The sequence below is a fragment of the Platalea leucorodia genome, assembly GCF_965183815.1.
Source record: "Platalea leucorodia genome assembly, chromosome: 1".
NCBI lineage: Eukaryota > Metazoa > Chordata > Aves > Pelecaniformes > Threskiornithidae > Platalea > Platalea leucorodia.
Genome location: NC_138823.1, coordinates 35,939,347 through 35,967,065, shown reverse-complemented (window position 1 = coordinate 35,967,065; position 27,719 = coordinate 35,939,347). Strand labels below are relative to the sequence as shown.

General features: G+C 39.7%; 1 protein-coding gene across 1 annotated transcript in view; it reads left to right on the top strand.

Moving 5' to 3' along the window:
- Nucleotides 1–11,313: 11,313 nt before the first annotated feature.
- Nucleotides 11,314–27,719, top strand: part of KCNB2 (potassium voltage-gated channel subfamily B member 2) — a gene marked incomplete at both ends in the record, with an annotated part of 183,815 nt that continues 167,409 nt past the window's right edge. The window contains one exon of the mRNA XM_082331233.1: nt 11,314–11,892. Within this exon, the coding sequence (XP_082187359.1) occupies nt 11,314–11,892 (579 nt within the window). The remainder of the gene's footprint in view (nt 11,893–27,719) is intronic.

The window sequence follows — 27,719 nt, the reverse complement described above, 5'->3', positions numbered from 1 at the left end:
AGTTTCTCACAGTACCTCATCAATAGTTAACTTTTAGAAAATTAGCTGTGTTTTAAATATATAGAGATAAAAATTACAACCAAACTCAACAACTCAAAATGAGGCCATAATGCTGCTTTCTACAGAGCTTTCAGTTGTGTCTTTTGCTCTCTTAAAGTGTGAGGTTTTGGTTTCCCTACAAGGTTCATGACCTCATCTCAGCTGATTGTACTCTCAGATGACTGAATAATCCTGCTTTAATTTATGGACATACGTTTAGTGTAAATTTGAATATATCAGAGAGATCTTGGGACAGTTTGAGCAGAAAGCGCTGGCAGGCTGCAGCAGCTAGAAGAAATCTGCTAATGTATTTAAGCAAACTCAAAACAGTGAACTGGCCTAATTAGCCTTGAAATCGCAAGTTATGGATGACACTATTGTATGTGCTCATCCAGTGGTTGCTGAGATTAATAGCACACAAAGTTGATCTACCTTGACAGTAGTGCCATCTAGAAGGTCTTGCCTTCTAGAGTATTTCCATCTCATGCTTTCTTCATTCTCATTATTGCTGATATAGAACAAACTTCTTAACTGGGTAGACCTTGTGCTTGCATTTATATTCAGGACTAGCCTGGCTACCAATAGTTAGTTGCTTTAGTCCCTGATTAGGCATTTCATTAAAGTAGTGCTAGCAGTGCTGGTATCTTCTGCTGCCCTTGAACTAAAGAAGGTATGAGAATGTTTGGCTGCTCTGAAAATGAGGACATATTTATAGATCACCTAGTAGAAGCAACAATGTTTGGCTTTTGTTCAGTAGCTTTGTGGTAAGGGTACTCACCCATAAGTAGGAAATCAAGCTTTTAGGCCTTCCTTAGATTAACATGAGGCAAACAAATATTTTACTTCTTGTAATCCAAGATTCCCCCCAGCCAAAGGATTGCTCATACCCTTTAGCTACAGACTCATGCCTATTGCCTTTTGAGTGCAGTCTGCCCCATTCCTGCTCAGTAGGAAGAGGGAGGGTGGTCTCCATCCCTGCAGCCATCCTGGGGATTACTAGTAGCAGCAGTAGCCTACAGAATATAAACCACAGATTTGAGTCCCCAGGGATGAACATGGGCCCTGGGTGAATGTTTAATAACCAGGCAATTACATCAGTGGGTTGCTACCACCACCACCACGAGGTGTATTTTGAAAAGAGTGGACCTTGTTCAGTTCTTCTGAAGGACTGTGTTTTACATGCCTCTTATAAGAGGACGTTTCCAGGCTTAGAATATCATGTGGGTGAGTCGTGTCCCTTTTGATCCTGACTATGCACTCGGCCTGGATGGGAGTTCAGAATATCTTCTTTCTGACTGTGAAGTATCATGTTGATCCTGCCTTAGAGGTTCCCACACCTTTCTTTGAACTTGAGTCTTGCATGTTTAATATTAGAAACCCTGAACTAATGGCTCTGATGAAGCACATTTTCCAAGAGGATGCTGTGGCTTTTAAAAATACATCTTGGCTTGATAGAGGTAAATAAATTAATTTATAGTGGCAGTGTTATAAAAATTTTCCTTTTAGCCTGTCTTGATTTCAGAATTGCAGCAACAGTAGCATGGGGTTGTGCATGCTAGCGAGTCCTCACTTTTTTCTATTGTCAGGCCAATTTGAGGGTCAAAAATATCAATACTCCTGGTATCAGCTGCTTTTAGGCTTGACATTCTTCTTTCTAAAACTTACGCTGTCTCCACTTGCAGTAGGACTAAAAGTCAGTATGAAAATGCAGTGTAACTTCTTCTCTACAGTGTTAAACTGGAGTTCCCAAGAACAGCACTCCATTACCCAGTTCCCAAACCAGCTGTACCTTTGTGCAGGATGTGGAACCAAAACACGTTAGACAAGGTTGGGAATCAAAGTTTTCTGCTTTCTGGATGACTGCTTCTCTCAGATGGGCAAAATAAGATGACAGGTTGTCATAGGCCCCATGTGACAATTTACAGTAGTAGGTTGGGGGTTTTTTTGAGGCATTCCATAGTTTAAGACATCAAAATACTGAAGGTCTGGATTCTCCAGAATCAAACCTAGGCTGAAATTTGCCTTAATTTTTAATGATAAAAGCTTTTTGTGAAGACTTGCTGATACTATGACCTTGGGGGCATTTCCAGCTGTGTACAAAGGCACTTGTCAGAATTGAGTCACCCAAAAGTCAAGGCCTTGATTCATTCCTTCCAGCTTCAGTACTTCTGTGAAGCACCAGAGATAGGAACATAGGCTGTACTCCTGCTGGGTAGAGTCACTGGGTTGAGACAAGCATCTCTTGAGTAAATCTGCCCATCTCAAACTGAAATCTTTGGCCACATCTCTTCCTATCTGTTGTCTAGGTAGGTCTAGGCCTACCATTTTCCTTGACTGAATCAGCAAACAGTCCAGTTAGAAAGGGTTCAAAATGAAATTTTTGACAGAGACAGAAATTGAACCCAAATGTTTTCATTTTGTATTGGGTCTGACTGAGATGGAGTTAGTTTTCCCCATAGCATCCCTCATAGCGCTGTGCCTTGTATTGGTAGCTAGAAAGGCGTTGATAACACACCAGTGGTTTTGCTACTGCTGAGCAGTGCTCCCACAGCATCAAGGCTGTCTCTCCAACATTTCCCCCCTCACCAGCAGGCTGGGGTTGGGCAAGATCTTGGGAGGGGACATAGCCAGGACAGCTGACCCAAAGTGACCAAAGGGATATTCTATACCATATGACGTCTGCTCAGCAATAAAAGCTAAGAGGAAGGAGGAGGAAGAGGGGGGCGTTCGTTATTTACGATGTTCGTCTTCTGGAGCAACCACTATGGTTACTGAAGCCATGCTTCCCGCGAAGTGGCTGGACATCGCCTGCTGATGCGAAGTAGAGAATAAAATCTTTGTTCTCCTTTTGCTTCTGCACATGGTCTTTGCTTTTGCTTTTATTAAACTGCCTTTATCTTGACCCACGAGGTTTTTTTTCCATCTCATTGTCTCCCTGACCCTGTCCTGCTGAGAAGGGGAGTGATAGAGCAGCTTGATGGGCACCTGGTGTCCAGCCAAGGTCAACTCACCACACCTTTCCAAAGAAGTCACTTAAGAATATGGCCGTGCTTTCCTTAATTGTAGATCTAGGATGGTGGGGTTGCATGTTTATCCTCTATTAGAAAATTCAAACATTGTACTAGGATTCTGGATAAAGTGCCACAGCCAGAGTTTTGGATGCAGTTTCATTCAAAGAGGGATAAAATCTGACCCTTCTCAATGTGCCTTGTTGCTTCAGACATCATTCTTTATGTATATAGTATAATATGATATATTGTGTAATATTTCCCTGCCTAGAAACCTAGAATCATTATTCAGTACTACACTGTGCAAGTTTTTGTTCAGGAGAACAAAAAGACATCTGTGAAGTTCTTCAGTGCTTTCAGCTAGTTGGCAGCAATGTTATTAGTAGGGAGCAGTGGAAGATTGAAGGGTTATAGAAGGTAACGTTTAGAAAAGCCCTAAAACTAATTGTTTTAGGACAACTGGTTCCAATAGTGCTTCCTCAAACAACAAATGACATGTTGACAATCATCTCCGTCATCTTAATGCACTGCAATGCAATTAGGAAAAAAAATCAAGTAGTGGATGAATAATTTGCAATTTAAAGCTCTAATTTATTAATATTAATGTATTTACTATTATTACTGTATCCTGTATATGTAATAACTGTACATTCTCAAAAAACTGTACCGAAGCACCAGTCAAAACTGCAGATCCAGAGTGCTAGCCGGTATATAAATATGTAGTCTGATTTAACCCTGAAATGAGGATCTTACGTAATCACATTTCTGTAATATCTGGTTGTTTGAAATTAAAGAAAATGATCTGCCATTCGGCCTTGTACTTCTCTGTGACAGCTCACCCCCTCTGAAATTTCCAGGGAAGGCTAAATATGCAGTGAAAGACAGTATCTTTGGCGAAAGCAATAACTCAGTCCTTAGCAACCAATTGTAAACATAAATAGTAAAGTGCAGAGACCACAGACAATTACATCCTGAACACGAGATGCTTCAACCTGGGCTGCAATGGAAATGCAGCTGGTTTTGTAAACCGAGCAGGAAAGCATCACGATTGTTTTGTAAGGATCATATAGCCACGCTTGTCACAAGCACGACCAGCAGAACATTGCGAATAAAGACTGGTGGTGATCTTGATTGAGCGCTGGCATGGACTGCAAAGCCACGTTCGTTGCTCTCTTGAGACCTCAGTGTAGTCTGAGGGGGTGCTCCAAATCCAGCTCTCAGCTCCAGAGTTGCGGTGAGGTCCGACTCAAAAAGGCCACTTGAGTCCTAAATTCTGTATGAGTCTTGAGGTAAAATTACACTGAAAGCTGTCAAGAGCATTCAGCCTTTTGGTGTGAAGTTGTCCACATCACCTGTAGTGGAGTCTAGGGACCACCCACAAGGCTTTACCTTGAGTAAGAGCTCCAGTAAGTAATTGCAAGGGCTACTCGGGTAGTTAGAAAACTCAGATAGGCCAAAACTCCCAAGCTTGTGTGACTGCAAGATTTTACAAACGTTTTATCAGTTATACTCTCCGTCTTTTTCTGTCTTCTGTCTCCTTACCTATTTCTGTCTGACTTTTCATATCTAAGGCTCTTAGGGAATATATAAAGCCTCTGAGTCTGCTGCTCCTCGGTGAAGTTCAGCTCATCCATCTAAAAGACACTTCTGTGCTCAAGATGGTGAGAACAAGGAGTTAGCAGACAGACTGATTTAGTCAATTTGAAAAGTTCGTCTATAAAAGGCCCCATCTTTTTCGAGTGTTCCCTGCAGATCTCTGAGACTTCATACAGCCAACGTTTAATTTTTCGCATACTAGAAAGAAATCATCTGAGGTCTGTTATGAAATAGAAATAATCATTGTTTTAGACCAGTTATCCAGAGTAACTCCCCAAGAACTGGTTTTGCTGGATTTATTCTCAAAGTAAAATCATACTTTCCATAGACCAACCCATCCATAGCTGTAAGCAGAGCTCTCAAGGCTACAGCTGCAATTTGGTCTTAGCTCATGGAAGGACCCAGCTCTCTTATAGTCCGTGCCACCCACTAGTGATGGCTCTGATCACGGTCATGGTCTGGCATAAGCCAGCCATTGCTCGCAGGGAAGCTCTGTCACAGCGGAGACAGGCGCAGGCTCCATTTTTGCCCCTTCAGGCCACATGGCTTCAAGTGGTTTCAGCCACTTGGCTCTGAGGACTTGAGCCCAAGTGCCGACACAGCTATCACAGGTAGTTTGGACAATCAAAGCTCAGCTAATTCTCTCCTGTGCATTCATGTATGTGTTCCTGCATATGGATATGAATCTGTGACATACACACGATGCTCAGGATTACTTTGACATGTTTCCTGACACTTACTGGCTTGAGCTTGCCAATCCTTAACTGTATGAGGTGTGACTTCTGTTAAGGTGGGAAATGGAAATAACGAGCACCTCATTTGAGCAGGATGTTTTTCTTCAGAGTTTTAGCTATCATCTCAGCCATTTTTTTAAAAACTCAAATTAAGGGAAAATGCTATTAATGAAGATCCCACAGCTCACCATTAAGAAACTGCAGGTCTTCATATTTTGAAACAAAGAACAGACATTTGATTGCTGAGATGTGGTAGCAGAGATTACAGCAAAGCAGAAGTTGGAAAAAGCAGAATCATACAATCAAATAAGCCGGCATATAAAGCTCTAAAAATTTGTTTACTCAGTAGAAATGCATTAGTTTGTCACAACTAACTTGCTCTATCTTTTCTTGAATAATTTGCTGTATCCCAGGTTATAGGCTCTTAAGACTTAGACACTGAGGTGGGCACAGGCTTTCTAAGGCTTTTTAGAATCATAGGGACCCTGTTGCAGTGACTGATCACCCTCTCAGGCAAGGACATTTTCCTGATGTCCAATGTGAACTTCTCCTGACATTACACTTACAAAACACTAAAGCTAGTTTTTCCAGAAAGTGTTACATATCTGCATTATATACAGACTGCAGATCTGATTTTTGTCACACTTTAATAAGTAATTTTTAATAGCCAAACTAGTCAATGCAACAGGTACGTCCCCAGATTTTTGTGGATTTCAGTGTGTGTTTTTGCCTGGGGGGAAAAAAAAAAAAATCTTAGATTTTCCAGACATAAAAAAAAAAAAAAATGCATTGAAAGGGATCGCCCAAATGATTTTGTTTAATAATTTCAAAATGTCTCATTTTGATCCAGAGGTTTCTTAACCTTTAAAAGAATAATTAAACATCAGGACATTGAGAACCAGAAATCTAGATTTTGTTTAAAAAATGCTGAAGACAGACTTTCAACAAATTCTGAAAACATCCTCCGTTTGTTTCCAAAGCAAGGAAATGAATTAATACAATCTTTCCTTGTAGACAACTTGACAAGTTTTCACAAGAGGACATCTTCTGACAAAAAAGGGAACAAGTTTGTCTCTTAAAAGTCAGAACAAAGCAAATTTGCTCCCCTTTCCTGGGGGCCTTATGATACAGCCTTTTGTTATGTGCCATGTACATTTTTCCTCACAGTGCTTTAAATGCACAGGGAGGACATGCTCCAACAGTGAAGCGTGCTTATGTGGTGTAGCACCTCTACCTTCTTTGGCACAATTTGTATGGCAAAGATTGGGAGGGAGGTTTATGGCATGCACAGGTAGTTTGGATGTGAATCTGTTTGGAACGAGGTCTTGCACATGCAGGGTACAGCTGGCTTGGTCCATGGAAGGGGCCAGCACTGCTTGGGCCAGCTGGCACAGTGGCCTCTCTGTGTGCGGTTAAACTCACCTAGGCTCCAAAGCAGATGGCTGCGAACAAACCACTTATTAGGAGCAGCCCTTGAAGCATGCTGACTATCCAGCCATCCCTGCAAATTATTTGGGAGAGTCCTAATTGCGCCGTGCCAGGCGATGCTCTGGCAACGTGACAGCACAGGCAACTGAGTTCCTCTGCCTGAAGGTTTAATCTGCTCACGTAGGCATGCCCATCAAATGTGATAAAAATGCTAAGGACTCTGAAAACAGCAGCTATCTCAGTCTGAGCAGCCAAAATTATTGGATACTTCAGACATCTATGACCTTCATTTCTCCATTATAAAGCAATGGTAATAATGGCCTCCTAGTGATGTCGAGAAGGAAAACTGGGATACCCTGGAAGCACTCAGGTAGGATAGTGAGAGCTCCCTGAGGGAAATTCATCACTTGGTGTGTAGTGTTGGTTTTGCAGTAGGCCATGCTAAATAACATCAGAGGCCAAATACTGAATGAGAAAGATTAAAAGAAATGGTAAATAATTACCTCTTCACTTAATGCAGAAGGGATTGGTGTGGGGGGAATCACACCATTGAAAGCTGTGTGCATATGGTGCGGGGGAAGACACTTAACCTTCGTTCTGGCTTTCCCTAGCTTTTTTAGTAGTAGTCTTTGCAGTTTTAACTTTTATTTAATGCAAAGAATTGGCTTTGGTTTGGAAGAGTTGTTTTCAATATTATAGGTATTTTCCTATGAAGTCATTTTATTATTGCAAGGAAAGAAAACCACTTTTATCTGGAGTTGGTCTTATTATATATCTGCAGTTAGAATTTGTGTCTTTCTCTACTGATCGCTAAGCAGTGCTGGTGAGCAGCAGGGCTGGCTTTGCCTGCCTGCCGAGCGGTAGTCGCATTCCTCACTAGTCCATGGTGGAAAAAGTGCATGGTGAAATTAGACACAGACAAAAGGTTAAGACAATAAACTAAACTGAAAAATATTTTAAGCCTTCTCAGGACAAAAACTGCAGTGTCTGAAGAGTTAGTTGCAGTAGCTAAAATCCAGAAAGGTTATTTAATGATTTGTAAAGGTAACCTCACTTGAATAATTTTGTTATAATGAAAGATCTGGTGATTTTGTGTGAAATGTATAATGTGGATTATAAAGTTAAAAATGTTATGTAGTTAAAGTAGAGGCTATTGATTACGTTTTTGGTAAAGGCACATTTAAATACAGGCTCTGTAGTCCAGGCTTGGGGAAAAGCTGCACAGGAAGAAATTTTTAAAAATTATCAGCAGAAAGCAAAAGAAGGTGTGAAGAAATGCACTTAGGAAGCAAACTAAAAGATTTTTTTTTTTTTTAAATTATGTAGTCCACTGCTTGTATATATTTCAATGAAAAGAGCTCTGGAAAAAGGCAGAAACAGCCCTCACACTTCAAGATTCTTCATTTGGGAAAATGCTTTTTATTTTTGATCTTTTCAGAGTGCTACATGTTGTGAATGCTGGTTCATCCCTTGGTACATACGTACATACATAGCACCTTGGATCCTGTCTTCTAAACACTAAACTTAATGGCATTTCACTGCTGACTTCAGTATGACCACAGTTAACCAGGATTTTTGAAGCTTTTTAAAAAAGCCATGTTTCCTCAAGTAGGAAGATGCAACCAATAATTATACTGACAAATCAGAAAATGTTTTACCAGCTTTAGACCAGTCTTGGTGACACTATAATTTTGCATTGTTTAACAAATCTGTGTGGTAACTACACTGCATAAAAGCTAAAACAATGCATAGTCTTGCATATCTTTAGTTTTGTAATCAGAAAAGCAAATGAGGGTATGGTTAACCTAAGATTAATCAGATCAACCGCTTGATTTCTACTGTGTTTTACTCAGTATTGCTAATATTGGGGAACACATATTAATAAAAAAAAAAGAAGAAATCTCTGAGATTCAATGGTGAATAAACTAGTGAACCCCTCTAGAAATTGCCTGGAGACTTGACTGATTTAATGGAAAATGACAGAACCTCTCTTTGAATTTCCTAAATTCTTGTGTTGTGTTATGTAAGGCATCCTTTACAGGAGAAACATTATTGTGCATTAAAGTCTAAAAGGGTTTTTTTCAAAAAAGGTTGTAAATATTTCCTCTGTGGAGAAATATCCTCTCTTAATTGCTTAGTGTTTATGTGGTTGTCTCTCTGTCAGAAGACTGATAAATGCATCACAGACCACTGGGAGATGCTTAAGTGAGGAGATGTTGCGAAGACCTGAGTCCTCCCCTTCTCAGAAGTCCCCCCATCATCCCCTTGCATCTAAGGCAATGGGGTGGAGGGAAAAAACAGAAAAAATCAGCCTAAGGTGAAGGAGAAAAAAAGCAAAACACAAACCAAACACAACAGAAAGGGATATATATTATGTAAACCTACTGATGTTAGGGCTTTGATTTTGATATGACATTTATCTTTGCAAAGTGAAGTTATCAGTTTATCTTTTTCATGAATGAAGGTAAATGTTACAGGCTTAAACCCTTACATAAATAGGCACAGAGGTGCTCTGGGTTGCACTGGGAGATCGGGAGGGAGCTTCACAGTGCAGTGCTGGGGGCAGGATGGGAAGAGACAGAATATTTTGGACCTTGTGTTTTTGAAGTAGGTTCAGCTTGACAGTGAAACTGCTAACATGGTGGTGTTTTGGGCTGTTCCCAGTATAGGGGTTAGCAAGACAGTGAGCTATGCACTGAACCAAAAAAAAAAAATCTGTAAATGTAAATATTACTCTGATGGGTAATTTTCCTTTTCCCTGATGTTTTTGGACATGGAAGTCTGTTAATACCTGTATAATACATGGCTGAGCCTTACTATTACTTTATCTGTTGGTGAAGGAACTTTTAAAGTTTAGATGTAATGAGGTCTAGTAATTTTAATTTTACACTGGCAACATAGTCAACCCTGTCATAAGCATGTCAGATGATGTGCTGAAATAACTCTTTGTTTTTCGTGGTACTTTTAGGAAAGGATTATTCTAGATCCTCATTGCTCTGGTGGGGATCTGTTCTTTGTGACGTTCTAATTCCCTTTCAAATTTTCACCTTTTTTCGTGGTGAGTTTGTACCCATTTGTTCTTGTGCCATCATGGTCCTTTAGTACAAGTAGTTCCTCTCCCTCCCTGGTGTTTACCTCTGATGTATCTATAGGTAACAATCCCTCCCATCACAACCTTCATGCTTATTCTGCAAAGAGGATCAAATTCTTGTCCACATCAAATGTTTTTTTTAAAGCTGGAGTTATTTATTTCACTTAAAAAAAAAAAAAAAGACCAGACTGTTGAACTGTTGATTTGCAGAGAATGGGAGGAGGAGATGTCAACTTGGGGAAATTACTAAGGAGGACTTCCTACGTCGAAAGAGAAGCTTGTCTAAGCATTCTTAATATTCTTCCCTTTGGACCATGATGCCATTGCTAGGTTATTATTTAAGCACTGTGTCAGATAATTGACCATAGTAGAGGTGGTGGGTGGGTTTCCTTCCTGTTTGATACTGATATTCCAAATTTGGTGACAAACAGCTGCGCTTCAGAGTTCACTGAAGCACTACGTGCAGCGAGTGAGGATGCACTTGTGGGTTATTAAAACTGAGATTGCTGATTGCTGTCATGCAGTCATGTTGCTGCAGCAACTTAACAGGTGAACAAGTGGGACAGAGAAGAGCCTTTCTGTGGAGCCAGGGAATGGTATGCACAGTCCTTGCCTATATAAAATGTATTACTGTTCAGGTGGCTGCAGAAGAGTTAGGATTCCTTTGACCTATTTATAAAGAAATCAGCAGTGTCTGGTGCTAGAAAATTTGACTTGTCAGAATGGCAATTGAATTGTTTGGTGAGTAACGTTTGGGCACAAAAGAATACAGTAAATCAAGATTTGGGTTGGGAGGGGGAGGGAAGCAGTTTGGTTTCACAGGAGATTTTGATATGCTCTAATTGCTTTATTCAGTTTCAGAACATATCTCCCAAATTTGAATTATTCAATAAAAGGGAATCTAGCCCCCATTTCACTTTTTCCTTATGGATATCTCTACAATCTTTCCATTAGCTTACTTCACATATTAATTGGCAAGTAATCGGATTAAGCTAACGTGGCTGCATCAGAAACTTGTTTTAAAAAAATCCAAAACAACAAAAAAACAAGTCCTCTTTACAAACTGTCACAGTTGATTTTCATGAATGCACAAATTCCAGTGAATTTTTTCCTTTGGTTAAACATAGTACTCTTAGCTGTTCCAGTTGTTCCAGTGGTTCTGTATACTACCACAAAAGAGTCTCACTGTAAAGGGAGCAAATTACCATCATTAAATTTTCATCTGCATATGAAAGCGTGGAAGGAGAGAGACAGAGAGTGATTGGGGAATATATTGTATGTTGCAATATTCTAATTTTTTGTCTTTTTTAGCTTCAGAAATGGAGCTGTCTATCTGAAGAGGACTCTGCCCAAATACTTGTAGTCTCCAAGCTCATTCTGCTGAAGACTCTGGTATCACAACTGCATCCTTTTCAGAATGGCTGAGAAGGCTCCACCAGGGATCAACAAAAAGTCTTCAAGGTCTACCCTTTCTCTGCCTCCAGAACCAGTGGAGATCATTAGGAGCAAAGCCTGCTCGCGGAGAGTGAAAATAAACGTCGGTGGGCTCAACCATGAAGTGCTGTGGAGGACTTTGGACAGACTTCCAAGGACACGATTAGGAAAGCTCAGAGACTGCAATACTCATGAATCTCTTCTAGAAGTATGTGATGACTATAATCTAAATGAAAATGAATATTTTTTTGATCGACACCCAGGGGCTTTCACTTCCATTTTGAATTTCTACAGGACAGGGAAACTACATATGATGGAAGAAATGTGTGCTCTTTCTTTTGGCCAAGAGCTTGATTACTGGGGGATTGATGAGATATATTTAGAATCTTGCTGCCAGGCAAGATACCATCAAAAGAAAGAGCAGATGAATGAGGAGCTGAGGAGAGAGGCGGAGACAATGCGAGAGAGAGAAGGGGAAGAGTTTGATAATACCTGCTGCTCAGAGAAAAGGAAGAAGCTCTGGGACTTGCTGGAGAAACCCAACTCATCTGTGGCAGCAAAGGTAGGATAAACGGTATGCTTAACGCAAAGACAGTAGAAAATGGGTTCATGACTCATGTATCTGACCTGCGTGTGTGAAGCAACAGCTTTCACTAAAATATTTAGAGAAAAGAAGAATCTAAAAATCTACACATCATGAAGTGAATACACCCAAATCTGTCCTAAAACCCTCTGAAATCAGCAGAAGGAATCCTGTTGCCTTCAGTTGATTTTAGGCAGCTCCTACACTTTACTTTTGTTATATATAATTGGAAACATCTGTGTGTTTGTTAATGGGCATTAAACTCTTTGATGAAAATACAGGCAGAGAACGCTGCCTACTTTTTTGTTAGGAAAGCATTTGGTTATGAGAAACATACATTTCAGTATTGCTACTTGTCCTATAACAGGCAGTGCATAGGTGTGGTATCAGTGTCATAAGATGTGCTGGATAGGTTATCAAGCAATAGTGTCAACAGCTGCCCTCTGGCATGGTTTTACATCAGGCAAGGATTGCAGTATGTTTTCTTTTATACTACATTTTTGTGATTAAGAATTAGAGTGTTCTGTATAAAATTATTAAACTATTAAAGCATATATATACACACATATATATATTTGTATGTATGCATGTATATGTATATAAACAAGTATATATTACATACATACATGTACAAACATACATATATATGTGTAAATTTTATATATATTCAGGCAGAAATGAGGAAACATTCAGATGAAGCCTTGTTCCAGTATTGTTGTCTTCAAACAGGCAAACTGGCAAAAGTCTCACTGATATAGTAGAAAAGTTTACCCTTGTTAGGGAAGTGGGACTGCACACACAGATGTTGGTATTGCTATTTAAAAGAAAGATTTTCTTGCTTCTTGAGGAACTTCATTGTTCTATTTGTGATTTATTGTTCTGTTTAATGTGAGGAAAATTGTGGAAGCTTGTCTCCGGTTTTAACCACTCAGAGCGAAATGTTCAGTGTTTAGATGTTCATGTTAAGCTTTACTGTGGCTTTATTTTCTTCTGTTGTTGATTTGTTACTGGATTCAATGCCATTGGAGTAAGGTAAGTATTAAAATATGACGGTGGCATGGACAAAAAACAGAATTCTGGCAAAGATTTTTCTTGGAATAGCAACTTCTTACTATTGAGGTGCAATACACAATTTTTTTAATTTTAGTTTTTCATTGTGGGCTGCCTAATTGTTTAAGTAAGGACTTTTACTTTTATAAAAGAATTATTTGTCATGCCAGGATATAAGGTTCATAACTGGAAAAAAAGCTTATAGAAGGAAAAAGAAGGTATTCAGAATATTTTAGAAAATGATATGAATACATTTTCTGCTTCTGAGATACATATTCTGGGCCATATGTTTCTCTCCAGGAGAAGGAGCAGAGGGGAAGCAGATGGGCTTAAGTTGTGCCAAAAAGGGTTCAGGGAGGCCGTGTTACACACCGCGATCCCCTGGTACAAGCTAGCATCCATCAGCCCCCCCGGCACTTTTGTGACACAGCTGCTACACAGCCTTCAGGAGTCAGGGACCAGCTTCTCAGTCCTGCAGGGCTTGAAACATCGCTGATGTGGTCTGTAACAGACCTTTCCTCCTCCCGGACGCAGGCGCTGGGACACACTGTGGGTGAGCTGGGAGATCGCCCAGCCATATCGCTTGGTGGATAAATGCAGAAATATAGGACAGTTAAACTTGCATGAGTGCTTGCCATTGACCAAACTCTTCTCATGACTTAACAGTTCCCCGTCATGGATTTGTTTGAAAGGAGTTAGGCCAACTCTGAGCTTTTGAGAAAATCCCCCTTTGGCCACTCAGCCAGATTTCTTCTCAGGTTTTGCAAATGGAAGTGGCCATTTCTTTCATTATTTTTTACCTTTTTATTTCCCTTTTCCATCATCTCCTGGTTTGACTGAATGTTATAGTTCTATGCTTTCTTGCTACAGGGAGTTTCACATTGCACTTGTACACATGTTGCAATGGTTTTCCTTATTTCAGTTGCCTTCTGTCTAAATTAATGCCATTTGAGGTAATTTCTGTGATTCTAGCAGCTGGAAGTCACCATATTACATGCATTTGGTTTCTCTTTCTAGCACCCCTCAGTCTGTAAATATATATATGAACCAAAATTATAGTCAGATACACCCATGGCATCTCAAAGACGGCTGTAGAAACTTGGCTGAACGACATAAAGGAGAGCAAAAACTGCCGCAGCACATTCAGACTTGGGGAACATAAGCAAACAAGCAGAGTTGCATGTAAAACAATATATGCTGGAATCAGTTGGAGGTACTTCCAAACAGTCTGGAGCCATCACAGACTGCGTTAGGCTCTGTGGCAAGGTTTTATCTGAATGTTTGGATAACATCACTTTCAGATTTCTTGTCTTTTGTTCTGTTACGTGGTACGTTGCTAGTTTGTCCTGAAATAAGAGGCAGAACCATCTTCTTTCATCTGTAGGAGTGGAAAGGATGGTGGGATTTCGAGAGCGGAAAGTTGGAAACCAAATGAGGAAATATTACTGTGAAGCCTCAAATTCAAGTATTTGCTCCTTTTCAAACTTCTATAGAAAGAGGTGAAACCATTTCAATGTGCATAGCTATCCTATAGACGCCTGTTCAGCCATTCAGATCCTGCGCAGCACCCAACCAGTTGACAGGAACAGCTTGCTTTTTAATTGCTTTCACGTAAAAGATTAGGCATGTGAGATAAAACACTCAGGCGTGGCTTCGGTACGTGGCTATGTCTTGCCACTTCTTGATTCTACTAAGATCCCTTCTAGATCTGATCCAAAGCTTACTGAATTAAGGGGGAGTCCCACTTTGGATTAGGCATCTCAGGACAAATCCTGCTCCTTTCGAAGTCAGTGATGGTGTGCCATTGACTTCACTTACAGCAAGGTGAGACACAACAAGGTGACGGTGTATGAACAGCAAGTATTTTACAGGTTCTGTGACAATAAATAGGAGAGAGCAAGTATGTGCAGCAAGAAATTAAAACTGTGGTTAGCTAGTAAGAAAGCAATATTATAGGTCAAGTACTGTTGCACGATACAGGCACGCTTTTCTATGTGAGTTTTTTTAGTTTTAGTAAATGCAGGTGTGTACCTCATCTCAGTCAACAATGAGTATCTTCTAGTTCTTGCTTAGTCCTCACCTCAGCAAAGCTCTCTGTGAATTCAGTAGAGGTTTTGACTTAGGAATATAGGATTTGCCTCCATTTCCCCATGTTCTCATTCACAAGCTTTGTAAGTAGGATTAAGACAAAGACTTCCAGAAGTTCAGCCATTTCAGACATGCCCAGTAATATGAAATTGAGAATCAGTGCTGGGAATTAGGAAGAATGGGAATTTTGTGTGCTCTGCATCCCAGAAGTCACATCACCAAGTCACGGAGTTTCGTGAGAGTCTGGCATTATTTGATTCCAGAGTAACATCTGAGTTTTTAGACCAGGCATTTATTGTGTAACCAGTATTTTGTGAAAGCTCCATTTGAAAAAAAAGTTATTGTACCAATGCATAGTGAAGCAAAACCAAAACAAAAACATAGCTTCAAACTTTGTGGCAAAGAGGTCTGAAGCAGAAGAGACCTTCTCCAGACTGGGGTCACAGTACATCCATTTTTCTCATGAAAAGTATTGTCTTTCACCTTGGAGTTTTTGGCTGGAAAGTAAAAAAAGTCATAATTTGGTCTTCTAAATATGGTTTCTGGACCTATAACAGCTTCCTTAGAGCAGCAGCAGCTCTGACCAACAGTAGTATGAAAGTATACCATCAGTAGTATGAAAGTCCTCAACAGATACCAGAATGAGCATTGATTTCAGTCGATGTGAATTGACTGCAGCTGGATATCATAGGTGCTTACAGTTCAGCACCTTACTGAACTGGGATATTAAGGATGAACCTGGCTGAGCTGATGCCTTTTTATCTATGTCTATGTTATCCTTTTCTGTGCAGTGCACTTAAAATCAGAGGAGCCTTACTTTGGAATGACTGTGGATCAAACGAACCCATAAATTTAATGTTTCTTTCAAAGTGTTAATACAGGAGCTCTTCCTTTCATTCTTGTTTATAGAATCCAAGAGCCTGGTTCTTTTCTCACACTTGTTTTATATTGATGAAACTCATTTGGACTAAATCCTAAATAAATATGGAATGTTTCTAGTGCAGATGATCCACTATAAATATAGAGTGAATGAGGTCAGAAATAAGTGGAATATCTAGAAGAAATGGAGAGCCTATGTCTGCCTAAAGATACTGACTCAATCACTTTTCATCTACCAGAGTATTTTAAGTACCTTACAGTAATGTTATCAATAAATATCACTCAGATTTTCCATTTGGTATTTTGTATCACAGGTTGGCCCTTTGGATACAAATAGAGAGTAATTGCTTGGAATTGATTCTACAGGTCTTTCTTGTGCAAGTCATTCTTTCTCACATGAATATTTCCTTAAAGCTCAGTGTGGCTATTAACCAGTCAAGTATAGAAGGTAGTATAAATAAGTTAAGTCATTAAAAAAATTACTAGTCAGTCACACTCTGTCCTTAATTTTTTTGCATAACCCCTGTTGATGTACATACACAGAAGGATAAAATATTGGCCTTTGTGGCTCTGCAGCATGGGGTTTACCTTCTTTAAAGTTATGTGAAACCTGATGGGGTTGAAAGTGTTCTCTGTTAATTCTGTTTGTCTCACTGCATGGCTCATTTATCCTTATTTTATTTTGTTGATTTCTTTTTTCTTGGGGCTTGTTTTCTGGGTTTTTTTTTGTTTTTTGTTTTTTGTTTTTGCTTTGCATTACTGACTGTAACAGGAGTATTCCTTCTTTGTGAAAAGCACACTAATTTATCAGCTAACTAGTGGATTGTGGATTACAGAAGGTATAATTATCCCAAGCCTGACTGGAAATCGTGAGGAGTTTTTGTGCTGTAACTAATTCAGTAACTAATCCCCTAGATGAAAAAATTCCTTTGTGGGAAAAAAAAAAAAGCAGCATGGAAGAGGAGATTCAGGCCACTGTTATTTATTTAGCTACCAGGTGCATAATGGCTAGGCTTGCTACGATGACTTGCCAAGAGGGGCCACACCTATTATATGTTAGGGGCCTGATTCTTATTTTCTGTAAGTCTGTTTTATATATAATTCACACTGACTCTCATGCCTATTTAGACTTTGTAGAGGAGCTTAAGGGCGGTCTTGGGGTAAGTGCAAATTAGCAGAGTCATTGTGCATCACTTCAGAGCTGAGTGTCATATAAGAAATTTCAGTATTCCTTTGCAAGTCCTTATAAGTTATCATCTCCTAGATTGTCACACAGTGTTGATTCAGGGGCGAAGCCTAATTAATGGTACACTACTGGTTCTTTTTGGGTTGAAGGTCACATCATACCTGCTCAGAGGACTTTAGGAAAACTTTTAGCTGCTTGGTTGTATTGCAAAGAAGAGCTATCACACATAAGAAAACTGTCAACAGCTGAATGTTTGCACTAAGAATATTAAAGTGTTCAAGTGAAAGAAATGCTTTTTCTTATGTTTACATTCTTTGTTATGTTATATGAACAAAATACTTGCCTTGCTTATGTCCTCTTCTCAGTTTAGGTTTACGTGTTTTGTTTTATCCTGATTTTGTTAACGTTTCTCCCTACAAAAGCTTGTATTCTATGTGCTTTCCCATCTAACTGTATACCAAGGATGAAGATGACAGAGAATTAAGACTGTCTCTTTTTTAAAGTGTGAGGAACAGCTTTTGTACGATTTTAATTCCCACATTTAATTTAATTTAATTTAATTTTTGTATTGTATATAGATACCTAAGAGCATGATAACATTCACTGAAGATAAATGGTGTTTTTTAGCTAATGTGTGGGTTGAACTTCTGTTTGATCTCTGGTTTCAACTTATTTTGGGGGGGAATCCTGTTACGAGCCTTAATCTGAATGTACTACCAAGAATGTTATAGTTTGCATTGTGACTTTCAATACTTGAAAGACAAATGGCTGCTGAAACTAAGTTATGGTAAAGCACAGAGGATGGTCACTAGTAATAAATATGTATCTTCATCTCACTGTTGTTTCTGGCCAGGACACTTATTACCACTCTTTGCTTTTAAGGTGATGTTATTTTTTGTGCCAAACGATAAAGTCAGTCAATGTGACTGTAAGACAAAGAGATTATATTTGATCCTAGTCATTCATATTTAATAACTAAAGTGTTTTAATGTCTTGAAAGATAAGTGAATGTATTGTTTTTTCAATAGATATTATATCAAGGAACACAATAGACTGGCAGTAGTTAATTGATTTTGTTTTAAGAGCTTGTGTATGCTCACTGCTGAGTTGGTCATTAAAAGATTATTTACCTTCTTTATATCCTTATATGAAGTATCATGTAACCCATGATTCAGCATTTTTGGTCAGCCTAAGTATCATGGGAATAGAGCTACTGTCTGATCTGTCTTGCTCCAGAGGTGTTTAATACCTCAGTTACATACAGATTCCCTCCAGCCCTGCGATCTTATCTGTGGTGTGCTGAAAGGTCTTCGTGTAAACTTATTAAAAGAACTTACTAAAAACTACTATTGGAATAAAGTGAGTAAAATGTCCTTTCAACTGACCTGTTTATTATTGACACTTAATTCTCGGTAAATCAGATGCTTAAATTTTGGAAGCAGTGCCAGGGGCAAAGATGCAGTGAGTCATATTCAGACAGTCTATTGCTGGCTTCAAGCACTGGCACCAGAGAATATCCCCGTTCATTGTATGAACAGAGGGAAGGGATCTTTCCTTCCTGGAGCTGTGAGAAGAGGCTTCACTGACTTTGGTTTTATGGATACATGAAGGAAAATTAAAGAGGATTCAGGATGAGTCTTGTTAAAGGGGGAAAAAAGGCAAGAATAATTATTTTAAAAATTGGGGAAATTCATTCTCCATATTTGGAAATAAGATCAAATTGCTAATGTTTTGCAAAACAAAGTTTTAAAGTAATGACTAGAGTGTGCCTGCACTTGGGACACCATTCACGCAATCACACAGTAGCTCTTGCACAGAGAAACATGCTAGGATTTAGAATATATGAGATGATAGTGAATTACCAGCAGGTACAATCTGCATGAGAACAGCTATCCATCCTTTGCCATAATGGCTAGAGAGCATTATTCCAATTTACCCCAGCCCCATGTGTCCTTCTTAAGGTAGGAGAGCAATTTAACTCTACGATGACTGCTTTTTTTGCCACTGCTCATATCCTTTTTTTTATAGCAGTTACCATAAATTGAGTATAGACCGGCATCAATTGCATATACCTTTTAAAATATGTACTGCAGTATTTCTGGTTAGGATGGTAATGTTTTGTGCATTACGGCATGCCCCTCAGTAACATCAGAGGAATCTCACAAGCTGGATTTTCAGCTGTGACATGTCACTTAAGCTGTGTCATGCCTGAGTGGACAGACCGGGGTGTTGTGCCTTTCCCTTCACCCAGAGGCAGATCATATGTCCTAAAAATGTTGCATTTCCGTTCAGTGTTTTCAGAAGCAGCTGCCAGTGCATTGTCTTCTCGCACATAAGATATTTGGAATCAATCCGATGTCAGGGAGCTGCACTAATAAATTAAATGATGTGAAGGTGATGTTATTTGAAGGATTATCCAGACCAAATCTGTTGGAAGCAAAGGGCTGCGCTTACTGTCTGGACGAACAGACTCCGTCTTGCTTCCGTAAAGCTGAGAACATAACAAATCTATGTGATAACCTGCAAACTGGCCTTTCTCTTTGAGTCGCTGATTTTGTTGCAAAATGTAGAAGAGCAAAAAACTGCTCCCAAGCGAATAGGAAGCCAAAGAGATTTCTGCGTGTTACTTATTTCAGAAAAAACGCACGATATTTATCATGACATATGGCAGACTCATGAGTTTTCTATTTGATGAAGATATGTGAATATTTGACGCATAGCACTGAACCCCAGGTCCTTTGAGGGAATATTGAAAACAAGCATGTGACACTGGCACAGCTGTTTCAAAGTGATTTTGAGATCAAAAAAGTATCCCAGTAGAGTCTTTTTATGACGTCACCACAGTCTGCTCTTTACATTCCTTGGTAACTCTCTCTTTAGGGAGGCTGTGCAATAAGGCCAGGTTTTCAGGTGGGATAAGTAAGTGTATTTCCATTTAAGTGTATATGATTTGCACCTGTTGGGACCCAGACAACAGCCCTACATTTGCAGTTGTTTGGTTAAGCACGCAGTGTCCTTTCCATGTGAATGTTACGGCGTTGTAAGTGAGTGAATACCTGTACTCCACATACCGTACCTGAGACAGACCTGCTAGTGGTTTTGAGCAACAGTGGAAAGGGGCAAGTTGTCTTTGAAAAGCACACTGTAACCATTAAGTCTACATATTAACAAACTAGCCCTTATTTCCAGAAAGTGTGTTCCGTCGTGGTGGAGCTTTTAGACATGCATATCCTATGTGTAAGTATGTATAATATTGTTACATGAGCCTTTTTTTTAACTCATAATATTGCACAATGAGAAAATGTGTGAGATGGTGGAGGCAATCAAAGCGGTGGTTTTCTCTTGGTATTTAAGCACCTACAAACTGCCTGAATCATATTTGCTGAATTTTCAAGTCATCTTGTAGCTACTTGTTATAAATATTCATACAGGATTTTTTTCTGAAATGAAAGGAAAGGCAGGAGCCAGAACACAGGATGCAAACCTGAAGTCTGAGGAAATTTTTGTCTGAATGACAAGGTGAACTCCTGAGATTGGGTGAGTCTTACCTGGTCTCTAAGGCTCAGGTTCATTCCTCACTGAGAACCTTTTATGACTGCTGTGTTCCCCTAAGCTCCTGCCTAAAAACTGGCACTTCACTGGGCTACTAAAAAAACCTTCTAGGATTATCTAAGCTTTTCTGTTCTAGCCTCTAAAAGGCAAGTTAAATAAATGTCCAACAGGAGCAAAGTTCTTCACAAAACAGCTCTTAAAGGAAGATCTTTTTCTTTCACCAAGTGCGTAATGAACTTCACTGCAGAAGGCACTTCTGTTATCTGGAGTTCAGTGTCTTCACTCGTCTTTCATTGAGTCCCTCCTGATGCAACCGCAAGGGTTAGACGTGGCTTTAAATAGCTGAGGTATGGCACACGCCAGCGCTATCCCAAGGACAGCCAAGTTGCAGTGACAGTTTCGGGTGTCACTGGCCACTTGCAGAATGCCCCATTGGAAGGAGTGGCTGCCAGCATGCTTTGGGACAGTCCAGCTTTCCTTGATTTAATGTATTGTTAGAGATGGTATTTTTGGTGAACTCCTGAGATGGTCCCATTTTTTGTACTTCTTCAGTCAGTCAGGTTTCTGTGACAGACAACAATGGCATCAAATTTTGTTTACAAAGTCATGTTCACATAGGTTTTTTCCCAAGCACTGTTATCTCCTTTTGGATTGCTTACTGAAGGCTCCTCAGGTGACCTGTCTGTTCTGCATTACTGAAACATCTACCATTGTGTTTGGCTTGGGGGGAAGGTTTTTCTGGAGCAGAGTGGGTATGGTTAAATTCAAGTAGTTAAGGTAGTTCTTTTGCAGACTGCAAGAGATCATCTAGAAGTATTACAGGCTTGTTCTGAGAAGAACTGTGAACTCATTTCCATTTCTGTTATTTTCACAAAGCCTTTATATTTTCGTATATTATCTTCTAAAAATTTTGATATAAATTCTTTTGTGAAGTTAAATGCCACTTGAAAAAACTATTCCAAAAGTATCTTGGTCTGTGGTCTATGTATGTATGCAAATACATTTTGCGAGATTACAGCACAGGAGAACTTGGCTAATTCCCCTGAATTCTGTTGAAACACGCATTAACTTCAAAGTGTCTTAGACCATTCCTACCAGCATTCAGCACAAAAAGGCAAAACATGTAATATGAAGAGAGTAGATGGGTATATGGCCAGTCCTGGTTGACTGAATCCTAAAGCCTTTTTTAGAATTCAGGCAGGAGGGGCGAATGACTTAGACATTATTTAGAGCGCAGGCTGTAAGTTCGAGCTGTATCTCATCAGAAGCCTGTTCTGTACTTAGCAGCTCTTCAGGCCAGCATGGTACAGTTTAGTCTCTTTACTGGCAATACATGAGGTAATTGCAGGAATGGCAAGCACTTGCAATACCGTGGCAGGAATTATAACTAGCCACTTAAGCATCTCCAACTCAGATGGCTGGAAACCCACTTAAAGCTCTCGGGATGGGTAGGCCATGCTCATGAATCCAAAATGAGGACCAAAAGCCTGGAGTCATTTTGAGATGCTTCTACTGTTTTCCTCTGTGTCCTGGCAGAACACTTAATAACCCATCACACTGAGCACAGGTGGCTTCTCATGCCTTTCCTTTGGCCCATGACCTGCATTTTTTTTTCATCTTATGGTTCAAGATTTTCTCTGTTGTTTTACAGTCTGTTACCTAACTGCAGGTCTGTGCAGTGCAATTTGCTGTGTTTGACGGTGTTTAGCTGAGGTCAGGAGAGTGGCACCAGGACCACGAGAGAGCTGGTTCCTCAGGAAAAAGCCATGAGGTTGAAGGCCCTGTGGATCACCTTGACAAGCAACTTGTGTGTTAGGAAGAAAGAGAATGCTTCTCCAGACAGGATTAGAAATCTAGATTGGTGTTCTGTTACTTTAATAAATGGTACATGAAGGATTGAATTTGAAGACAGAAGTATGGTGTGGTTTCATGCTAGAGTGAAGTTCATTATAAAAGACATTATAATCTGAGAAAAGTTCCAGTTATATTTGACAAGAAACAGGATAAGAAATCATAGAATCATAGAATCATTTAGGTTGGAAAAGACCTTTAAGATCATCAAGTCCAGATCCCTACGCTTCTGCTGTTTATTCTGTCAAAGGTCAATAAATTATATGGGACACAAGGCTGAACAGAGCTGACCACAATTATTTTAGAAGGTATACAAGCTAAATCCTGTGAACTGAATGCTAAGTAATAGAGTTTCTCTGGGTCTTTCAAATGCTTTTTAAGTTGACTTAAAAGTGGATTTTTCAAAGTGGTAAAATAAAGAGAAAAAAACCTTTTTAAGTTGATTTGTAAGGCCACTGGAGTGGCCTGTTAGGAAATTGCAGAGAGCGCAGTGTAAATGGTTGCCCTTTCTCTTCATGTGTCAGTTAATAGGTGTAGTGGCTAGGGGGTGGATTAGATGCAGTTATTGGTGAAAAAGTCCCCTCTGTCCTCTTAGATTAATATTAGGACATCCTGGTAAGCACTCAGAAATGAAACATTTTCACCCGAAATATTGTCACTCTGCCAGCTCTGGTAGTGGATGTGAGGCCTGGGCCCATTTTAGCCTTATGCACTGAGTTTCCTGCGTCTCCTCGTGACTGTATTTTCAGAAGAGGAACTGAGTGCACCATGAAAAATGGACTGAGGAGTCTCACCCAGAGAGGAAAGTGAAGATGTGAAGTTCTGAAAAAACAGTAGATGAGAAAGAAAGAAAAAGAAAGAAAGAAAGAGAAGATACTTTTAATAGAAAACAACTTTTTCAGCTAAAAAAATTTTCATAGCAAATTTCAACCAGCCCAGAGTCTGCTCCAATGGTCAAATCATTCACATTTGTTATGGTTCTGTTTGGTCATTTTTAAGTGGGAAAATTCAGCCCAGTATCACAGACATACAGATAGGAGCAATTTCTTAATTGCTAGTTGCATTTAGTTTTTTATGGTAAATATTATTGTATTTTATAAGTAGTTTTGCTAGCCAACATTTGACCCTCAGGTCAATCCTTATACATGCTTCAGTGAACCTGATACTAGTTTATCGTAATCTGAATTTTAGCTTGATGTATTCTGCTGCTCAGTGGTGAGGTTGGTGTGCACAGATTTAATTCTAAACTATGTATGGAAAATTAACCCAAAATGCTATAGCTGCTGCAATAACAGTGAAATGGTGAATAATTCCTCTTAGCTTTTCAGTAGCTTCTTCAGTCTGTTGAATTCAGGAAGAATCAATGCAGTTTGTTACGTACTTTTATGTGTCGTTTTGGATGAAATAAGTATGTTGAAGAGAGAGATTTTTAACTAGAGTAGCTAACCGGAGATGAGAGATCTTGGACTGAAGGATAATCTGCTTGATGAGTGTATTACAGAGAGAACAGATGAGGGTTAGATGTGCTCTTTAGGAAGCATTCTTAGTACTTGTTAACACCAGCAGTGATGGAATGGCGGGACAAGTCTTATTACAATATTCTGTCACTGATGTTAGTAATGCCTGTATGGAAAATAAGCTCCTCAGAAATACTTCTCTGTTCTTTCCTGAAAGCAAATGCATTTCCTTTGAAGAGAGCTGACTCCCAGATGTTGTTCCCTCTCAGACTGATTTCTGTCATTATTTGAAAATAAATTTTTTGGTTTAGGGGGGTATGAAATTGAAAGCATAAGCCTAATCTTGGAAATACCCATTATTGCACTGAATCCCTGATAACATGTCTGGTATGTTTCAGCAAAACTGCATTCACGTTAACATAACTTCAGCATTTATAACTCCACCATCATCTGTTTCCTCCCTAATTTGATTTAAAAATGAAAAGCAACCCTTACCTAAGCCCGTGTTCCTGAGAAGGAGGCTGTGTGTGACAGAGAAATGGTTAACACAGCACAGTTGCTAGCAGGGTTTTATTGCTGCCAATCTTTCATTGAGGCATCCTCCCCCAGGGTTTCTCTGGAAAGGCACGGTGCAGCTGCAAAGGGCACTGTGCAGGCACAGATGTCTTCTGCTTGTGAAGTCAAGCTGAAAGTTGGCGTGCAAGCTGCAGGAGAGCCCGTGTCAGTCACTGTGAACAGGAGGCACAACTGCAAATCTGTTTGGTGCCTTTGCCCCCTCCCTCTTTAAAAGGGAAGATGGAAAGAAAACCTTCAAAAGCTCTGAACCTTTCCCCATATTCCAGTTATGTGAAAAGGAGTGTTATCCCTCTGGAACTAGGCTGAACTCAAGAGTGGTCCTGTCAGGAGGAGCAGTGCTTCAAAGGCATGCACTAACTGGAGGATCCCAGTGGCAGATCAGTTTGCCTACAGGAGTACACGTGGTAATTGTTCCACCTGGGTGACGATGGGTGGAAGAAGCAGTTCTTGCCCACACTTCCTCCACTGCTCTGTCGTAGGCAAATAGCACTTATGGCATAGAAATGACACTGAACCTACACAGAGGTACACAAGAAAAACTCAAAAGAAGAATGGAGGTTTTTAACTGGATTTTCCCTTTTCATTTCCCATACCTGTATAAATACAGTTTTCTTTTCCCTATTATACGTGCACAAAGGAGTCAATTAGAAAGGAGTCAAGCAAAATCCCACAGTGCCATCTTTCTGTTTTCCTAGGGTCTATGTAGAAGAATCTCACAATATTTTTACTATTTTTGCTAAAATGTTTTATTTTTTAATATTACCGTAACTGCTGTTTTAAAACTTCTCTAAAGTGAAACTTCCCCGCCAGAGGGATGTACACCTAAGTCTCCTGAGGTGTTTATAGCAGGAACGCAAACACCCATCGACTCTGGTGTGCACTGCCGTAACATTGATCCAGTGTGTAAGAAAAAAAGAAGATACATTTTTCAGTGGATGACAAACCCTGGTAAATTTATACAATGATGTCAAATACTTTGGCATTCATTGTTTGGTGAGTTGTCACAGATAAGGTAGATTTCCTAGGCTTAAGGGTGCTATTTTGAAACACAGTTGCTGTTAAAGGAGATTTACAGTACTCTAAAAAAATGGGAGTGAGATAATAGATCAAAATGAAGAGGTAAAACATGGACCCAGCTTGTGTCTGAACAGCAAAAGCAGTCTTTTCTTCCCCTTCCACGCAAAATCTGTAGTCGCAGTTGTGCCAGTGAATGCTGTTTCTTTTGCACAGTAGTATATACCTCCAGTATAGTCCTTTGACCGTAGGAAACCCTCCAGGCTAACAGGCTTGGTGATGTTGCAAGCTCAGCCTCTGCGCAGCAGCTGGCGTTGCATGGCGCCTTGCCACAGAAGGGCACTGGGCAGGTCGAGGGCTGTGCACCAGGGCTTGCTTCTGGGGCAGCTGAGCTGCAGCCCGTTTTGGAGACAAACTGCCCTGGGGACAGTGCAGGGTGTCGGTGCTCTGGGTGGCTTGTCATGTGTCAAAGGAAGGAAGCCTTTATCGGCAGCAAGATGCGTGTTGTTTGGAATAACACATGCAATTTACATCACTATGTTTGCATCCTGTATAAGTAACCTAATATTTGAGCTGTAGAGCTGACATTATTTCATATGGTAAGAATTCAAGAAAAATTGAATAGGCAGTCTAAGTCACCAGATAATTTCCCTAAGGCTAGAAGAGATCAGCGGAAAAGAAGACCAAGGACAAGGTAGGGAGTAAGAGAAAAATAGTCACCGAGTATCTAAATGTGCTGAAGTCCTACTGCATATTAGGGTTTTGGCACCTAAAAGCTATGGCAATGTTACTCAATTCTTCTTAAAAACCCTTAACTTGATATCTCATGTAGTTTTTTGTTTCTATCGTCAGACCTTTTGGTCAAAAAGAGAAGGTAGTGGCCATATGATTTCATATGAAGGTTCTCCAGTTTGCCATGTCTTAATTCATAGCACCGAACTTCAGCATAGTGACAGCCATCTATTGAAAGAGGAGGTCTGATGACTAACCTGCTTGTGAGTGAGATTATTCCTTCTGGAAAGCAAAGCAGTATTTTCTCCAACTGTGTAGGACAGAATTTTAAACTAAGCAGGGGACAGCTGTTCCCTCATGTTTACTGACAGCTCGTGCCTATGTGTTAGGCATGTGCATATAAAAGTTACCATGCAAAGTGAGGTGCTTTGCAGCTGTGCTAAGTCACATAAACATGTCACCGCACCAGCCCAAAATCAAGGTACCCCAGAGAGGGATATATGTTGTGCTTGAGAAAATTTTAATATGATATTGTCAGCTTTTTTGTTGTGTAAATCACTCCTAATAAAGATTTAGTGTCACAAGCTCATCTCTGGGGTGAAAACACATCTATTAAAGAAAGCATGAACATTTTATAGTATTTGGGGAGTAAAGTTAATGAGCCTTGCTTACAAATTAAATGCAGACAAGTAGATATATGTTCTCATCTGTCCCTAATGTCGTTGTTTTAGTACTGAGTGCCTTGTAATATTGAGTGATTTGAGATTTACAGTCGTTTGACAGAGCAGAGAAGCCCTGTTGTACAATTGTGGACCTGAGGTACACTGCAGCTACTTTAAGGTCACACAGAAAGTCCACGACAAAGCAGGAAGCTGGATCCAAATCCTTCATGTCCTACACAGCCCCCTACATCTGGACCATCTTTTCTGTCTGTGGAAATCTGATCTTACATATTTTAGACTTAAGACAGGCAGAGTTTATCCTCCCTTACCGTTACTAAATAAATAATGTTCTCCTTTAATAATGCTGGCAGAGATTTTCAAGCTTACAAGCCTAAGGGACTCAGATGTCTTGTTTCTATTCCTTTTAATGGCAAATAAGCTATTTTAGCCAATATATTGTGGGCGTGTCTGTGTAATGGTGTACATGTCAGTTGATCCCAGAGTTTTTTGACATGTGTAGTTCAGTGCTGTTGTTTAAAAGAAAATTTATAGATTACACTATACTTACAGAATTTAACTGCTACTTATCATAGTAACCATTTGCCTTTGATCAGATTTTTACAGTGTATCTTGAAAAGTGAATTAATTTTTAATTTAAAGTCAACAAAAAAGACTTTGTGGGTGGGAAAACAAAAAGAAATGCTAAAAGCAGAGATAAAAGAGTAAGGAAGTCTTCAGATGCATCCAGATTTTGCCTTA